This window comes from Crassostrea angulata, chromosome 6 (assembly GCF_025612915.1).
Source record: "Crassostrea angulata isolate pt1a10 chromosome 6, ASM2561291v2, whole genome shotgun sequence".
Classification (NCBI taxonomy): Eukaryota; Metazoa; Mollusca; class Bivalvia; order Ostreida; family Ostreidae; genus Magallana; species Magallana angulata.
The window spans coordinates 4,598,308-4,617,163 of record NC_069116.1 but is presented as its reverse complement, the minus strand read 5'-3'; the positions used below and the strand labels follow the sequence as shown (position 1 = coordinate 4,617,163).

General features: G+C 35.0%; 3 protein-coding genes across 3 annotated transcripts; 1 reads left to right on the top strand and 2 right to left on the bottom strand.

Annotated features, from left to right (window-relative positions):
- The first annotated feature begins 304 nt into the window (after positions 1 to 304).
- On the top strand, positions 305 to 4,802 carry LOC128186516 (uncharacterized). Its single transcript, XM_052856304.1, has 2 exons — positions 305 to 442; positions 3,276 to 4,802. The coding sequence occupies exon 2, from the start codon at positions 3,276 to 3,278 to the stop codon at positions 4,770 to 4,772; it is 1,497 nt and encodes a 498-aa protein (XP_052712264.1). The 5' UTR covers positions 305 to 442; the 3' UTR covers positions 4,773 to 4,802.
- A 3,611-nt stretch (positions 4,803 to 8,413) lies between these two features.
- Positions 8,414 to 10,079, bottom strand: LOC128190848 (mucin-19-like). The gene is given in 2 exon segments (XM_052863061.1): positions 8,414 to 9,745; positions 10,023 to 10,079. Coding segments are annotated over 2 exon segments (1,389 nt in total).
- Positions 10,080 to 12,011: 1,932 nt separating this feature from the next.
- LOC128189267 (D(2)-like dopamine receptor) lies at positions 12,012 to 18,635 on the bottom strand. Its single transcript, XM_052860819.1, has 2 exons — positions 18,017 to 18,635; positions 12,012 to 13,756 (listed from the first exon to the last, which is right to left on the bottom strand). The coding sequence occupies exons 1-2, from the start codon at positions 18,444 to 18,446 to the stop codon at positions 13,032 to 13,034; spliced, it is 1,155 nt and encodes a 384-aa protein (XP_052716779.1). The 5' UTR covers positions 18,447 to 18,635; the 3' UTR covers positions 12,012 to 13,031.
- Between the last annotated feature and the right edge of the window lie 221 nt (positions 18,636 to 18,856).

Sequence of the window (18,856 nt, the reverse complement as noted above, 5' to 3'; positions counted from 1 at the left end):
TCTGTCAGTTATTTTGGACATGAATCTCAGCTGCTGACAGCATTTTTATTTTTCATTTGATTCTGATTGGTTAGTTTTTTAACTTGCCATTTCCTGTACAGTTCAATACAATATTTTATATTTCAAGTTTGTTATCTCTGCCTAAAGATACTAGTAGGTTAATGCCGCAATGCAGGGATAATTATTTTAAATGCGTTGCAAATTTTATCTCCGTGTCAATGCATGCCTATGCAGGTTCCAATAATATACATGTACCTCATTCACGTGTCTGTTAGATAAAACTTGTCTGTAATCGGGTAGTATACGATAAATACAAGTCGTGGCTACAACGTACGAGTAGATAAGTCATCTGGTGTACTGATGTGTTATAACATTGTACCTTCACTGAACGGCTACAATACGCCATGTTTCCCATCTTTTGAAGCTTGTCCCACTTTATAAGGTAAGATCCACAGAGAATGAATACTTAAGTCACTATATCACATTGTCAGGTATGGAAATCTAGACGAAACGAGTGCGTATTGTCTGGCCACCATCATCTGCATGTTTATTGGTAAAAAAAAAAAACCGAGTTGCTGAGGACCCTCAACGCCTTTTGCTAACTTATCCTATACTCTGTCCTGAGTTTTTGCTTCCACTACTTTTCGCTTGATATTTCGATACTCATTAATACTTTTGTGTTCAAACTACGTTTATTCACTAATTAAATATGAAAATTTTCCAGATTATATGTTTTGAAACGCCCCTATATCGCTTCAGGTTTTAATACAGAACCCAAAATAGAAAGTCTACCGGGATTTTGCATTGCATTAGCCACGAAATATCCTGGATGATAACGTTGAAAAATTGTTCGAGGTGTTACGAGTGTGTTCCGAATAGTAAAAGATTAAACATTTCCCATTTTAATCTTCGTAAGAAATTTGGCTTCGTTCCTGTGAACTGTTGTGAGTAATAAATGAAACGTGTCAATGAAAATACTTTGAATATTTTCCCTTTTATCAATTTCAATTGTATTTCTTTCACAATGACAATGACAATTTCTTTATTCTCTGAACTGCATAAATTACAGTGTTGAGAAAAATCACATAAAAATTTTGAACAATAATACATATAGTATATACATTGCATGCATTGGAGTGACAATACAAAAGTGAGAAAAAAAAATGAAAAAGGGAAAAAAGTATGATAAACAATTAACCTGGAGAGCTAACTCTCTCAATTATAACTTTAATGAATTTACACAGATTAATCAACAATTTTTTATTACTAGTATTAAAGAGTTGTTGAAATTTGTAAACATTTGGTTGTGTGTAGAAGTATGAAGGTATGTATAAAAATCTCTTATCTTTAATTGTTACATCTGTACAATGAAATAAATTATGAAATTCATCTCCTATCTCAATACAGTTACATATGGTACATATACGGTTTTCACGAGGTATATCATACCATCTACCTTGTTCTATAGGCAATTTAGCATTACTTGTTCTGAACATACAAAAAGATTTCTGATATTTGTATGGCAGATCTAATAAGTATTTTTCCAAAGATAATGTAGTTTTAAAAATTCTATAGTTAATACCTTTTGATGAATTATACATTTCACTATTCCATGACTGCTTGAATTGGTCTAGAAGTATATGAAAAACTGTTTTCTTAAGCCACTGGATATTTACATTTTGTTGATACAATAATAGATAGACCACAATCATTCAATATTTTAACAATAAATTTATACCAGGGTCTGTTCATTTTACCCATTGCATATTGTAGTTTTGACGCAACTTTATTATTTTGTGAAAAGACAAGTTTACTCCAAAATGCTATCATGCGGACTTTAACATTAATTATTAGTGGGTATCGTCCAAGTTCCCCATAAACCATATAATTTGGTGTTGAAGACTTTAGATTTAAGATATGTTTACAAAATTTCAGATGTAACTTTTCAACAAGTGCTATATTACCAAATCCCCAAACTTCACATCCATATAGTAAAATAGGTTTCACAATTTTGTCAAACATATCTAATTTACAATCGATTGACATATTGTGTTTTCTACATTTGGCTATTACACTATACATAGCACTAGTAGCTTTTTCACAAAGTTCTTTCACATTGAGATTAAATGATCCATTTTTACAAAAATGTACTCCAAGGTATTTAAAATTATCTACAATTTCTAAACTAATGTCTCCATACTTAAATGAATAATCTACACGTGATCTACCTTTATTAAAAATGACAATTTTTGTTTTATCACTATTAACTTTGAGATGCCAGTTTTTACAATATCTTTGAAAAACATCAAGTTGATGTTGAGGATCATCAGGAGATTCAGATAATAATATTGTATCATCTGCATATAATAATACAAAAAGTCTAAGATATAAATTACATTTGTTTACAGATATGTTTATTTTAATTAAAATCATCAAAAGACAAAGGAAGCAATGACTTGCGACATACTTTAATTAAATGTAAATTGGTTTAATCCCCATGCAAAGAAATCTTTGGATAGATAAATAAAATATGAGCTGCATATAGGTTTTCTTATTTTTGTAAAAACCAAGCCCCTTGGTACACTTGAACCCGCTGAACTCAGGTCAGAAGTAAATCCAATCAATTTACTGAGTATATATAATACAAATTTATGCATAGATTATTCAAAATGACTATTGAATTACATGGTAATTATCGAATAATTACCATGTAATATTCTATCGCAAGAATATTGAGATTTCACTAAGAATCCTATGAATCGATTCCACAAACAAACAATATGTCATGAATATAAAATTCCGTAAAGAGAAGTAATTCATAGTACATAGGGGACAGTCAATGTAGTAAGTTATTTGGGGGAATACTTGACATTCAAATTTCCCTGTCTCATTTGTAGGATATATTCACTATTTATGTAATATCATCTTACTGAATCACCATTTCCTCTCATTTTTATTTGCAATGAAATCGGTCGCTTAAAATATTGCGTGGAAAATTTTATAGACCCCGTGAAATTATACACAAGGGACTACAGATGAAAACTCAGATAACAATGACGAATTATAGTAATCATTCCAGACTGGCTGTTAGTTTTCGACGGTGAACAGATACAAGAACTTGTCAAATTATCTAATTTAATGTCATTCGGAGTAACACCAGATGCTTGTGATTATGCTTACTTTTATCCATTGTTCAACAAATATAGACACAGGTATAATGAATCAGTCTTATTCGTTCATTCTCTATATATATGAATCATTTTCTTTCTCATCAGATGTCCACAAAATGCGCATTCCACACCAAAGAAGATCTTGTTTGGTTTTGCCATCCGTGTGAAAAATTAATCTGTGAAAAATGTAAAAAGGAGCATTCGAGTCATTTCGTAGAGGAGACAGATTCTCTACTCAAGGGATTGTCATCCAGACTACCGTCTATCATAGAGCAAGGAGTCGCAATGATTCAAGACTTTAGGCGTCGACTGGAGCTGATTGACACACAGACAGACACAGTAGAACAGGAATTATCAAAGGTCAAAGGGCAACTAGAATCACGATACAGCATCATCCAGGCCAAGCTTAAAGCTCATCATGAAATTCTTTGCCGGGATTTGGACGAGTTTATCGAGAAAGCTAAAGACAGAGGACACCACGAGAAAAAAATCATATTGGATAAAATCAATATTTTAGAAAATATTCGTGACCAATGTTTAAGCGAAGAAACTAACGATGTACTGAAAGCTGTGCAAACTGAAAACGCATGTAAAAGATTAGCTGAAGATGTTAAGGGTTACGCTAAACCTGCTAACGAACCTCCATTTAAGGTTCCGGAAGTCAAATTTAACGTCACAGAGGACGAAATCGAAAAGGATGTCAATGCACTTTATGGGAGTCTTAGTTTGGATTCTGGGCTCAACCAAAACAAAGAAGCTTCCAACTTATCAAAGAAGAAACCCTCCAGCACCAACGTTAAAGTCGTTACAAGACCTGCATTTCCTGCCATTCCTGTGCGAAAAGGTCAAAAGGTTTCTGGAATAATCCAAACAAGTTCGAATGACGTCATCGTAGGATATTCAACTGCTAAGGTTATTCATTACTACGACAGAAATGGCAAAAAGCAAAAGACAAAAGAGTTGCCATTTTATGTCCAAAACATGACATCGACAAGTTCGGGGTTAATCCTTGCCTCTGAAAATAAGGGGTCTCGAATCCTGAAAATTGACGGAGACCGCACTGAGGTCTTTTTCGATGCGTCGCCTTATACAACGCATGGTATATTGTGTTCAAACCAAGATGGCACCGTGTCTGTCTGCTGTCAATCAGACAAAGAAGGACGTGTTTATCTCATAACAAGTGAAGGAAAATTGAAAACAATAATAGCCCAGTCATACGAAGGTCAGACGTTGTTTCTAAAACCCCACAGGATAGCCGAAAATCCTGGCAGTAGAGCTCTTTTCGTAACTGATCCAGGCTTGAAAACTTTAACTGCCATCGACAAACATCACAACTGTTTATTTAAATACCATGGCGGGCCCGAGAGCAGTAATTTCATACCTATCGACGTTGCGTTTTGTCATTTCAATAACACCATACTTGTTTCCAACTGGAAAGGCAACAGTGTTCATCACGTTGGCGAAAACGGTCACTTCCGGTCACTGGTCGTCTGCCAGAAAGACAACATCCTGTACCCAACCGTCATGCTGGTGGACTGCTTGAAACAACTTTGGGTTTCCCATAAGGAAAAAATAACGGTTTTAAAATGCAGTTTCAATTAATTGATGTATTGAAATTTTAATAAACATATAGTAATAGCGAGCGCAGCTCGCCGGCGCGCAGCGCCGGCGCGAAGCGAGCTCTACCGGCAAGGCGTGTGTGAATAGAAAATTCGGACTATTTGCACATTCATTCAACGGATTTTTTTGGCGTCAGTAAATCGGACCAGTAATGTCTTGTTTTAATCGTCCCAGTAGTTCCCTGTAATTATGGTTTCCCATTTCACACTCTCACGAGAACAAGATAAAAGACTACGTACATGCATTGAAACAACGCCAATTTCCGGAGTTATCGTCCTTTCGAGTGACGTCACAATGGATTTCTTACACATTGATCCGACAGAATTTTTCGGAGTCAGTAAATTTAGACCCACAATGCAATTCCTCAATGTCGGCCGATCTCACTAGACTGGATACCATCTCGCGAGAATCAAAGTAAAACTTTTGAGAAACAGATAAATTGTGTAATTTCCAGAACATCATGCTTTTTAAGTAAACCAAACAGTATTTTTCGCGTAGTTTTTTCTAGTGTGTTTTCAAAGAGACAGACTACACTTGACTGACGTGAACTTTGACGTCACAATAAGGGGAAACTACTCTAAGTAGTTATTGTAAATCTGCTGAAATATAAATACCAAAATCTTCTCAAAATCTTGCAGAGCTAACGAATCGGGACATTTCTTCAGAGATAGGAAACAGCTGTAACTTGCTCTCTATGGATGAATGCTCACAATTATTTTATTCACTATATTTACGGTAATTTCCAGGAACGTTTTTTAAATGGGGCGTGGCAACATCATTCAAAAAATCTTCATAAGCAAAAAGAAAATAAAATTCTCAAAATCAGGAAAATTCTAATCGGGGTGGGGAATGGAGAGTGCGTGGTATGCCTTTAGCTCTTTAGCTGCTCAAAAGTGTCTTTATTTTCACTACTATTTACGATAATACATGCTCCCGGGGGATCCATTTTCCTTATGTGATCAACAAATTTTTTTATACGTAAATTTGATTTTTGTTTAAACGAGGGAGGGGGAATCTGTGATGAGTCAATTTTTATTTGTAAGTTTAATAAAAATGTCTGGTGCAAGAAAAGAGGAAATAAACTGCAAAGTACATTATGTTAAAATCTTTATTATTCAACAACATTTTATCTGAGATAAATTCTATATTGGCGTGCGACCAGTATATAAACAATCTGATTAAAATCAGATCTTTGATCCGTTCCGACAAATTCTGATGTCGCTACACTTTGGTTAGCGACTATCAGAATTTCGGAGCGTTACAAAGATCTGATTTTAATCAGATTGGTATATAAATAAATAAAAAATCTTATGAATTATGAATAATGAAAATGTACTGGAAAAATAGGTATATTTATTTTATTTTGCATTCAAATTCATTTACTTTACGTCATTACTTTTATTTTTATTGATTTATCATAATTCATTTTGATCACCTGCTGCGCTCGCCCCAACGGTCGCACCGTAAAACATATTAATATAACATGTATCATTATTTTTGGGTTATATTTGCCACACACCAAAACCAATGCTACCATAACGGCCAGAAATAGAAAAGGGTTTGTTGGGTAGGTTTATATGAACTGTGTGCTGTTTCAAGACGTTTGAGTAAGTACTCTATTAACCAGGCGTTATTTAGAATAATGAATCTCGTTCTTACGCTTTTGAGAACTAGGGAGCTTGATATAATAAAAAAAAATTAAACTAATAATCACGATCCGTTGATGACATCTACACCGCTATGCATTGCCGTATGGAACCCATAGAGTTTTAAACCAATATTGTATTTCACCAATAACTGTCGCAAAATTTTATTTCATCTTAGAAAAACCATTTATTTTGTTCACTCATTTAAATTTACATACACGCCATAACTTTATGCTTCAATAAAGAGTATAATTAAAGCTGTAATTTTAATTAGTGTTTCTAGTTTGGAAAAAACATCCAAAAGTATTATATACATATTTGAACAATTAAAATTATTTTTTGTGATCAGCAAAAGCTCTATGATTTCTCTCTGCTTCTGTGATAACAGATTGGTTTCATGAAGTTAATGACTGATCCCGATATGGTCGGATTTGTTTTAAGATCAGAAGGCAAGAATTAACAGCGGTGTATAATGCATTTTTTTTATCGCCAAACTAATTAGTAGCCTTGTATAAATGATGTGATAAACTCTACTAATTGTTCAGTTCGTTAGAGTGACAACATGTATAAACGGCGTTGATTTTGGAAGTTTTAAGAGTTTTTCGTGTTCAAAGAACTGAATAAATTACAATATTGATATGATAATGTGTATCTTGCTTTTTGAGGAAAATTCAAACAGTGACACGACTGATGGATATACTTGTTGAAGATCGATTATAGTTCATCCTTGATCATCCTTGGGCGAGAAATAGCAAAACTGAAAATTAACCTCATTAAATATTAACACAATGTCACAATAAGTTTTTAGGGGAGATTAATCACTTCCTTGCCACAGAGATTCAAAGAATGGAAAACTGGCAGAAAAATACCCCCATAAAAAACATTGTCACGTGCGGTGGCGCTATTGAGTTCTTCTCGATATATGGGTATCCCTGAGCTAGATATTGGATACGATGCCGAGTTACATCGCTTTTTGCAATGCTTGGGGTACACGGGCCGCAAAACAAAGACAAAAACAAAACAATTGCACTTTGGTGTTTCAAAGTTTGGGACACTTCAAACGTGTAGGCCATGAGGCTAGAGGTCGTTCCAAAGAGCAGGGGCGGCTCTGTTTATTGCTAGAATTATAATGATTCTTCGAAAGTAGTGTCACTTAATTGTTAACAGATATATAACAATCACTGGGATTATTATTTGGTTTTGCCTAGGCTTTCATTGGTTCTTTGATTTTTAATAAAGCACTTCAAGATGCAAAATTACCCCGTGGATCTACATCTGGTCGGGGGGAGGGGTTGTTTAGAAGTCCTTTCGACTGGTTACAGTCCAATAGGGAATACAACCTGAAGGGCCACATGTTTTCTATATACTTGTATCTTATACAAAAGGCACACTTCTTTATTAGGTGAAACAACCCATATAAAACACAAACAAGCAGTTCTACAGTTTCAGCAGATATTCCATTATTGATATATGTGACATGTACAAAACAATACTTTACTATGGTAATGTGTCATAAAAAAATGCGCTAGACGTTTGGTTCTGTTTCCAAAGTAATGGGTCTTGAAAATTAATTTATTGTCTCGACACTCTTTTTTTCAAGCCTTGAAGTCATGATGTAAGAGCTGTGTTGTATGTTTTGTATACTCTGGTGTGAAGCGCTGACCTGCTGATGTTTGCTAATTAATCGCTTGTACTCGGTGAAGATTTTTAACTGGTATTATAAGACTTCGTGTCAATTTCACGCTTCATTTCATAACGTTAACAGAAGAGCTTTCATGTTGATACAATACACAACACGTCGGACGAAGCCGAAACAGTGACCCATTAATGTTAGGATGTAGAAGTCATTGATCGGGCTTCAATATCAAACATATGAAAAATGCTGAGTAATTATTGTATTATGTCAAGCTGGATATTAAATTTATTATATGGAGTTTTATTTTTGAGATGAAATTGAAATATTTTCGTTTATAAATTTCATAGGTTGTTCAATTGAATTTGAGAATTATGTTTAAACAAGGATCCCCCACTCTCCAACCTCTCCCCCAAATATAAGACACAACACAGCGAGGATAGAGTGTGGTTTTTTCTCTTCACACCGATCCCCACTGTACTCCCACTTATACAAAGTGTACTCCCACTGATCTCCAGTATACTCCCACTGTTCCCCAGTCTACTCCCAATGATCCCAAGTGTACTCCCAATGATCCCCAGTGTACTCCCACTGTTCTCCAGTCTACTCCCACTGATCCCCAGTGTACTCCCGATGATCTCCAGTCTACTCCCTCTGATCCCCAGTGTACTCCCAATGATCCCCAGGGTACTCCCAATGATCCCCAGTGTACTCCCAATGATCCCCAGGGTACTCCCACTGATCCCCAGTCTACTCCCACTGATCCCCAGTGTACTCCTACTGATCCCCAGTGTACTCCTACTGATCCCCAGTCCACTCCCACTGATCCCCAGTGTAATCCCAATGATCCCCAGTGTACTACCAATGATACCCAGTGTAATTCCAAGGATCCCCAGGGTACGCCCACTGATCACCAGTCTACACCCACTGATCCCCAGTGTACTCCCAATGATCCCCAGGGTACTCCCACTGATCACCAGTGTACTCCAAATGATCACCATTGTATTCCCAATGATCCCCAGTGCACTCCCATTGATCCCAAGTGTACTCCCACTGATCCCCAGTGTACTCCCACTGATCCCCAGTCTACTCCCACTGATCCCCAGTCTACTCCCACTGATCCCCATTGTACTCCCAATGATCCCCAGTGTACTCCCAATGATCCCAAGTGTACTCCTAATGATCCCCAGTGTACTCCCAATAATCCCCAGTCCACTCCCAATGATTCCTAGTTTACTGCCACTGATCCCCAGTCTACTCCCACTGATCCCAAGTGTGCTCCCAATGATCCCAAGGGTACTCCCAATGATCCCCAGTCTACACCCACTGATCCCCAGTGTACTCGATCCCAATGATCCCCAGTGTACTATCAATGATACCCAGTGTAATCCCAATGATCCCCAGTGTAATCCCAATGATCCCAGTGTACTACCAATGATACCCAGTGTAATTCCAAGGATCCCCAGTGTACTCCCAATGATCCCCAGTTTACTCCCAATGATCCCCAGTTTACTCCCAATGATCCCAAGTGTACTCCTACTGATCCCAAGTGTACTCCCACTGATCCCCAGTGTACTCCCACTGATCCCCAGTCAACTCCCAATGATCCCCAGTGTACTCCCAATGATCCCCAGTCTACTCTCAATGATCCCCAGTGTACTCCCACTGATTCCCCTCTAAGTCCATTTATACTCCTATAATATCGTCTTTTTTAACTACAACGGTACCATAACGAATCTTTACTATTTAAAAGAAGATGGGTGAATTAGGCGTGTAAAATGCCCATATGAGGTATGATTAGATACTTCAAAATTAAAATATCATTTCATCTGATATTTTTTTTTTAAAATAATTAAAAACAGTGTATATTTGACGTAACATCGGTTTATCAATATTTTGAATAATTGTAATAGGTTGATTTAAACTGGCGTATGCGTGTCAAAACCTCCAAACAGTGTCGTTTTTTATAACTTTACTGCCTTTTTCTGAAAGAGTGGGTCTGAGCTCCATATTTTTGTCGAAGTTTAAATGCGATTTAATGGAATTCAACCCGATTTTAATCAACAAAAATGTGGAGAGAAGACCCACTATACTTTAAAAATGTCATTTTGTAGCCCAATAATTGAACGTTTTAGAAAAATAAAACAAGTCCATGAATTCATGGCAAACGTCTCCTATAGCATTTAAACAGCGCACATCGTTGTGAATGAAATGGCTCAGTGGTTAGAGCATAAGACATTAGATGATTTTATAGAGCTTGGCTTTTTAGGTTGTGGTTTCGATACCACCAAAACGTAAGGAATTATTAATTTTTTCCTATCGTTTTTTGAAATGTTTCAAACTGAATATAGTTAGAAATAACCCTTTTGTAAACTTGTATTATAACATATCAAATATATTTAATTGAAAAAATGTTAAATTATATTTTACGACTAATCTTATTCCCCCATCGTCTTAAAAAAACCAAATGATATTTCTACGAATCCCAATAATTTTAAAATGTACACAATAGTATACCCTAATAAACTTAATCTGAAATATCCCTGATGAATACTTTGATGTTCCAAATAAACCTTAACAGTACTTTAATGTTTCAACACTATACAAGACTATTAAAAGGAAACGTTTTTGAACTGTTTTGTAGCTGTGGGTATAACCTTCTGTGTGATCAGCTCATTACACTGCTATGGATTCTAGTTTTTGTCCCCAAAGTATTTGTTTAAAATGACTCGTACCAAAGATACAATGCCATAGATACCCAATGAACGCCAATGAATCCCTTTATAAATTCAATACCTGTATGGACTTGGGGTTTTTTAAATTCACACAAGGATATCGATGCCTAAAAAGTGTAATGAAGAACTGGGCTGAATAAAATATCATTAAAAGCCATCAAAATTCGTTAGAAAGTTCTGAAAACCATATCTGTTAGCTGACAGAAAACGGTTAACCTAATAGCAAGAGTAAGTAGAATTTCCTTAAATTCCTAAGATTCTGATAAAATACACTAGTGTTCTTAAATTGCATTAAGGAGGCTGGCTGGTCAGCGAGCTGCCATTCAGATATGCCTTAAATTTTCAGACATAGTTTGTTTAGCTATAAACTATTATTTAGTAAAGAAAAAATCATTTGTTTTTAATAGCTTCTAAATTAGAGTAGTTTCTTTAATCTTAATACAGTCCTTTTGTTTTCAAGAAGATCATTATAGTCTGTATGGCCACGACCAATACGGCCCTTTTAAGGTATTATTGGAGCATCATTTGATTTCATTTGGTATCATTAGGATGCAATGGGTTAAAACCAACATCGCATTTTTTTGGATCAGTTTTCTTCACTTTTCATGTGGTCAAGGAGATGCAAATAAAAAGTATATGTATTGTAGTATTTCAATAGTCGATACCTTAGTTAGTTAAAACTCAGGGACGTAACCAATTGTATCGAGGATTGTTCATTCATAATACTATTTTGTTTCATTCGCTCAAATTTTGTCTCATTGGCTCAACTCTTTCTATTCATTTAACATCAACAAAACCCAAAAAAGAATGCTGAAGGGACAGTAACAAAAACCCAGTTCAGTTCTGAATCTAATATCAAGATACCATTGTAAACTAGCAGGAAAGATAATTAATATTCATTTGTTTGGTATTATTTCTGTTTGTTTTTTGTTACATTCCCTCTGTAATCTATTGATTACGACTGGGTTCCATCAGTTCCTGTCTAACGGCCCAGCTTCAGGCATTATCCTGTTCATGGGTAGTGTGGACAGTGCGAGTAAATGAATCTCATACACAGTTCTGACAAAGAATGAAACCAGCAGTTTTAACTGAAAGCATATGAAGATCGTCATTTAAGGACACATTCCGGAAAAATGTAAGAATACATAATCAATGCACGGTATTTCGCTTCCTAGCCAGTTTTGAAAAATTAACTAGTTTTCAATAATAATAAAATTTAATGATTCAATAATGAAGCAAAACATTCTTCCTGTAAATGATGTGTGCCTTTATCAAATTACACACAGCTTAACTGTAGACGTAGAGAAAAAAACTTGCATTTCTCTAAATTTGCTCTTTAATGTTCTAACATTAGTTGACATGCAGTTGTTTGTAGTCATTAAATCTTTCTTTTTTTTTAAATGAGTTTCCAGCCGATAAAGAAAGATAGTTGTCTAACGTGTTCAGTTGCTTCACATGTGAAGGTTTGTTTCGATCCCGTTTGTGTACAATACCAAACATGTAGAGAACAGTACGGAGATGAAACAGGAATATGCACATTTCTGTTTATAACATCTTCTTCTTCTATAATATTGTAGCAAATTAAATGGTGTATAAATATAACCGTTGACTAGTCATTTTTTTATATGCTTTTCAATAGAATAAAATCACAATGTTTGTTCAATACCAAAGAGTATTTGAATTATAATACGCTGATTGATTTACATTGACTGTATGTATAGAGTATTCTAGTTCAATATTTTCTTATCATTAAAGTTTTAGAAAATGGACTTTAAGATTCCAAAATGTAAAGAAAATAGAACTTCTTACATTTTAATATTTGATAACATTTAAAACAGTAATACATGTATTACAAAAAGAATTTAGATATTTGAGATCATGCTGATAGTGCCGATACCTAGTAATTTGCACTGTTGACAATACAATATAATGGCAGATTAATATTTGGAACGTCTATTGACAGGTACACTTAGATTATATACAGTCTATTTTTTACATGTCGCTCTGATATAGTGCAAATGATGAAAAATTGTAGAAAGGTAGTTTAATTTGAAAGATTTGATGTTATTTTGACCGTTAATCCTATTTTAGAGCAATGAACAAAGTACCAAACATAATCGATAGATAAAAACGAATCATTTCTTATTAATCACAATTGACCAGAACAAGAAATTTGAGTGCATATTTAATACTGGGTGGTAGCGCTAGCCTCCATCTCTGTAAGGAATCACGATTTGCGACAACAGCAGAACAGGCGCCTAAAACCGTCTCCAAATTTCTTGTTCAGCACTCCGTAGAGGATCGGGTTTACGGCGCTGTTGGAGTAGCCCAACATGATGGTCGCCATGTGGAAGGCAGTGTGTACTTTGTCTTTGGCGAAAATCTCCAGCAACATGCTGAGACAATACGGCAGCCATGATATCACAAATATCACTACCACTATAGCCAGGATCATCGCTAACCGAATTTCCTCTGATCTAGATTTACCAGATCTGGACTTTTTTCTTATAGTGGTTAAGGTGGTGTTTTTTCTTTTCAGTTGTTTGCCATCTTCTTGCATGTTGTTGTTTGATTGAAATGTTACACGGCCACTTTCGACAGGATAAGTGGAGGACCTGTCGTTTATGATAACTGTGACGTCATGTGGTTTTGACACGTCATCTTTGATCACAGTACTTGAATTCGGTTCAGGGTCTTCCACTCTAGTTGAATTGGGGCTATTTGCTACTGCTGTAACCCGCCGTTTGCTGTCTCTCACTGTTTTAAATATAAATATGTTGCAGACCGTCATGACGCCAAACGGAATTCCAAAACACACAGAGATCATAAAGAAAGCGTAAGATGGCGCTTTTGTCCAGTCACAGAAACAAAACATTTGTTTCTGGATGAAAGTGTACTCCGCCCACCCCAGTAATGGCGGACTTGATAAAAGCAAGGACACAAACACACATACTGGAAAAAACAAAACAGTCACTGTATTTAAAATCTATATTTTACACGGTATTATAAATAAATAGTATCTATATATAAGCTTTTGTTGTTAAAAAGAATAAATAATACATTATCTTCGAATAGTACATTTTGTATAATGGAAAATAATTATAATTAGTTTAGCAAGAAAATAACTTGCGCATGCAGGATTACAGTGCAAATAAAGTCTCTCTTTGAGAGACTTTGTAATAAGGTATAATTGATTGTTGATATCCATGCTTAGTCATTAATTAGTTACGGTTTATGCAACAGCTCATTTTTTTTTATTAAATTGTCTTTCAAGAAATCAACAGCCGACGCATGTTTAAATCAAGGACTATATTCTATCAGGTATATCCAAATAAATGGAAAAAAACTAAGAATTACAGGATGTCCTGAAACTAGATACATACATGAAAACCATCGTATAGTATTTCATTGAATGCTTACCAACTCGTTGGGTACACACCGCTGTATAATGTGAACTTTTATTAAAATAAGTGAACATCCCTTGAGCTAACTAGTTTTGACATGTATTCGAGAGCTTTCGAAAATTCTTAAGACATTGTTTAACGAGGCCGATAACATTTCTAGTGCGCATGACTTTGCGCATTTTTTAATTTTCATGCAACTGTAAGCAACGCCATAACTTTCTTTTCAATTGTTATATGTTATTATACAAAATAACATTATATGTAACGTTTAATAGTTGAAAAATTGTGATTTAATGAACTTAATAGGGAGAAAAAGCCAAAATGGCATTTACATGTCATCGTTTCCCGGTGTTTAAAAACTACGCGTAAAAAAAGAAAAACGTATGATTAGCTCATTTATTCGAGGTGCCGATGAATTTTAAAAGACAGAGCATTTAGAGAAACAAATTAAGCATGCTAAAAGTGTTATTTCGTTAGAAATTATTTTTTAAAAACCAATATTTATTTCATAATAATATGGCAATTTTTTGGAGAAAAAAAATCATCTTTGATATTATCCCTGGACCAATCCACGAGGTAAACTTTTTTTTCTTCAAATTTCACTATTTGATGACTTTTTACGATTACAGTTTTCATATATTCGAAAGAAAAAGAAATCTCTAGGGCAGAAATACAAAAATATGGAGGAGAAAACGTGAAAATTTAGCGCTTTATTCAACAATTAGAAGGTGTTAACTTTCGAAACCACCACTTAGGAAACCGGGATGGTAAAAAAAATATTTTTGATCTAAAAATAACTGATATAAAAGTAAAACTATATGCAAGAAATTTCATCAAAATATCTAGGGTAGAGATAATTCGACTCTGTCTCGATAAGGAAGACAGAGGACAGTTCCTAATGTGCGTACTTTCTTTCGAATTAAACAAAATAAAAAAAAAAATTTAAATGATAAAATTAATGTCTAGCAGCGAAGCATAATAGTCTAGAATGTCAGATATCGATGCGTTAGGTCGAAATCCGCTCGATCTTATATATTTAACATCTTATTGAAAATTTGACACGGTCAACGTTTATTTCAAGTCGATGATATTTTTATATATTATAATCTCTGGTGTCTCAAGGGGAGCTATACTATCCTTTATAATGAAGCTACATGTATTAATTTATCAGACAATGTTCACATAGGTTTGTTAAATCTAATCTTAATAACATTCTAAAATGTTTGCTCTTTTCTTAGATACATGTATGCATTGTCCTTGAACGTGCAGGAATATTATAAAGTTTCCCTTTTTGTACCGGTGTGTTTATGATATAGTTATCCTTTTTTAACTATAGTTTGTATATGCATGTTAACGATAAAGTTCTCCAGTTTGTACATGTAAGTATACATGTATGAATTGATATTTAAGGATAAACGACAGTTACCTAGGCTGGTAAAAAAATTATCTCTTTTCTGTACATACATGTATTATAACTATATGATATGTGATAGGATCTAGTTTGAAAAAGGTAGTCGTTTTTGTGTATATTAACAATGATAAAGGACTAGCAATCAATTTAAAAAAATATTACCCTCTACATGAAGTCAAAGAAGGTAAAAGCTTATGATAACCCTTTTGGTACATATAAAACGCCTTAGATAAGAGTTTGAGTAATTGATTATGGGTTTTTTTTAATTTTTTGCACTCCACCAAAACCACTTATAACAGAGAAAATTTTTATTAAAAATAAGAAGGTGTTAAAAAAATGAAAGGAAAATTGAGAAAAGAAACCTTAGCAAAATACACATTTTAAAAAACATATACAATATCCGTACCAGTTGTTTCCCTTGACTAAGGAAACCTTCCTACTGACCAAAATGTTGAGTGATTGTCAACATTAGATGGATATCAGGACGTTAACGTGCAGTGGTTGACAGGGGAAATCAACACTTGATGTGTTACCGTGCAGTGGTTGACAGGGGAAATCAACACTTGATGTGTTACCGTGCAGTGGTTGACAGGGGAAATCAACACTTGATGTGTTACCGTGCAGTGGTTGACAGGGGAAATCAAAACTTGATGTGTTGTTATTGTTGTTGTTGTAGGCTTTTTGTTGTTGTCGATGTTAATCTTAACAGGTTAACGTACTATTTAGCCTCCAAGGAAACAATTAAACTTTGAGAACAGATCGTCGAAGGATGATGTACTTATACCATTTGTTGGGAAATTATGAATAGTTTACTTGGGCACGGAATGACTGAAATTGGACAGTTCAACAGATTCCCCGTGTTTATGACACGGTATGGTTAATTTGGCTCAAATATGCGCACTCTTAATTGCACTTATAGATATTGTGTTCTGTCAGCGGTTATGAATGAAATATATTAATGAACTGACGGTGAGTGACATTGGTAGGTAATTGGAAATATTGGGCTTATGTGATTTTGATCATCTATAATCAGTAATATCACCTATTGTGCCAGTTGAACGCTGTCAGTCAGTATCTCTTATTATTATCGAATTCCCAGGGGTAGAACAAGTTCCAATAATGACTCAAAGGAAAATTCGCAAACATCAACAAATCTAGACTTAGTCTATTGTAACCCTGCCATTCAGTCATCGGTTGTTTCTGTAAGGTACACTTCACTATATCCATTACTGTAATATAATATTCCATGGAAAAGACCAGTTTTTGAATTGTTACATAAAGTTTTGTTTTATAATTTTCTTTTCTTTTTGTTTTGTTTTTTTTTTTTTTTTTTTGTTTTTTTTTTTTTTTGGGGGGGGGGTGCTTCTTTTCTGTTTTGTGGGGGGGGGGGTCATTTATTTGGTGGGGACGGAGGGGTATTTGGTCAACAATTATCCATCTGATCTTCCTTAAAGATTAGATGTTATACGTTTAGACATAAACTATAGTTATGAAAAAATCAAAATATAGTTTAGCTTTAAGTTTTGAATTGTTTTCTACATATCCAAAAAAGCTCTTTTTCTCAAGGCTGTTCATATAGTCCAAAATAGTCACGGCAAGTCATTCCCTAAAACGGCAAACATATAGTAAAAACCATTTCTTTGATGTTGTTGGACAATCAAGCTATCAACTAAAACATTGGCTACCAGTCCAGGTCCAACATTCACGACAAATACTAGTATCAGAATTATTGTCTTGGAATTGCTTTTGAGGTCGAATAATATGTTGTTTGACCAAGATTGATTAAAGATAGGGTATTGGACCAAAGAAAAGCGATGCTCACAACAAAAGTCTTTAGAACTAAATGATGAATTAATTTGAGTAACAAATAACGTACATCACAGAGGACGTTCTTGGTTTTATACATAAATTTTCTTCTGCTATCAAAAGGACTCAAACAAGGGTATCAGTTACAATACAATAATTTAACCAAAACAAAATACGGCTTATTATTTCAAAGACTCTATTTTCATTGATTGAGGGCTTTTTCTGTAATTAGTTGTATTTTGACGCTTAGACGGTACTGAGTAGCAGGTGTCCGTTTTCTTTTACAATCATCACCAATAACAGAAAAATTAAATAATAACTCGTGCTGAAATATCGAATATTGCTCGATTTCAGGGGATAACATTCGTGATTTATTGTATTTTTTCACATTTTGTGACGTCAAATAAATTATTCTTGTAAAGATTATGGTAGAACAGTGCTCATTAGCACTTTACAGTAAAACTAAATGTATTTTTTTTTCAAATTGTAGCTATATGTAATGCCAAACCAATAAATCAACGTACTTTTTTTATTAACATTTTCGCAAATGTTTCATATGCTATTAGAATAGGATTTCATCAAAATACTTACGTAGAATCATCAGCACGGAGTTGCGTTTGGTGTAAATCCTTTTGAAGTAGATCGGTTTACAGACCATCACGTACCTGTTGATGCTAATGTTACACAATGACATAACACTTGTGACCAGGGTTAGCATGTTTGTAAACCCAAAGAACCTACAGACAGCCTCACCCCACGGCCAGCCGCCCATAAACAGGCTAATCACGGTCACAGGGACGTTTATAACGGCCACAAACAGGTCCGCCGTGGTCAGGCCCAGAATAAACATGTTGGTGATGGTCCGGAGTTCCCTATTCCTACTGATGATGATCCACAAGGTGGTGTTTCCGAGAATGGCGCCCAAAGAGACGACAGTCAACAGACACCCCTCCACAATGTGCTCAGCACTTGGCTCTAGTTCATCGTCCTTCATCGTTAGCGTACTCATCGAAGCATTCATATTGAGAAAAGTGGTCAGCGAACCCTAGAAAAAAATCATGGTTCCAAATCTTTGAGGACTTTGTGGGACAAACAGAGAGGTGTTGCTGCCTGTCTGTTTGACTTCCCTGTACAGGTCCTGTCGCGTGGTGAAATTTATGCGATAAAGTTGTTACAAGTGAAAGAGCTTCTACAAAGATGAACCTCTGTCACGAATCTGAAGAGAAAGGAAAGCAATCGATAACCGAAGATCTAACAACACACGGCGCGCAGGACCCACGAGGACAGACTCAAAAGCCCTGTCACAAAGGACCTCGGTGTTAAAACTGAATAAATTTAAACTACTGACAAACAAATATACAGTTAGAACAACAAAGAAGTAGTTCACCTCAACGAATAGATATATTTTAGTAGACATAGTTTAATAAGATT

Bases quoted from the DNA above. Each gene is read 5' to 3' on its own strand.
- LOC128186516 (XM_052856304.1), top strand. From the start codon at position 3,276: ATGTCCACAAAATGCGCATTCCACACCAAAGAAGATCTTGTTTGGTTT.
- LOC128189267 (XM_052860819.1), bottom strand. From the start codon at position 18,446: ATGAATGCTTCGATGAGTACGCTAACGATGAAGGACGATGAACTAGAG. The intron at 13,757-18,016 runs GTAAGTATTTTG...TGTTTTTTCCAG, and splicing joins CTCCGTGCTGATGATTCTAC to TATGTGTGTTTGTGTCCTTG.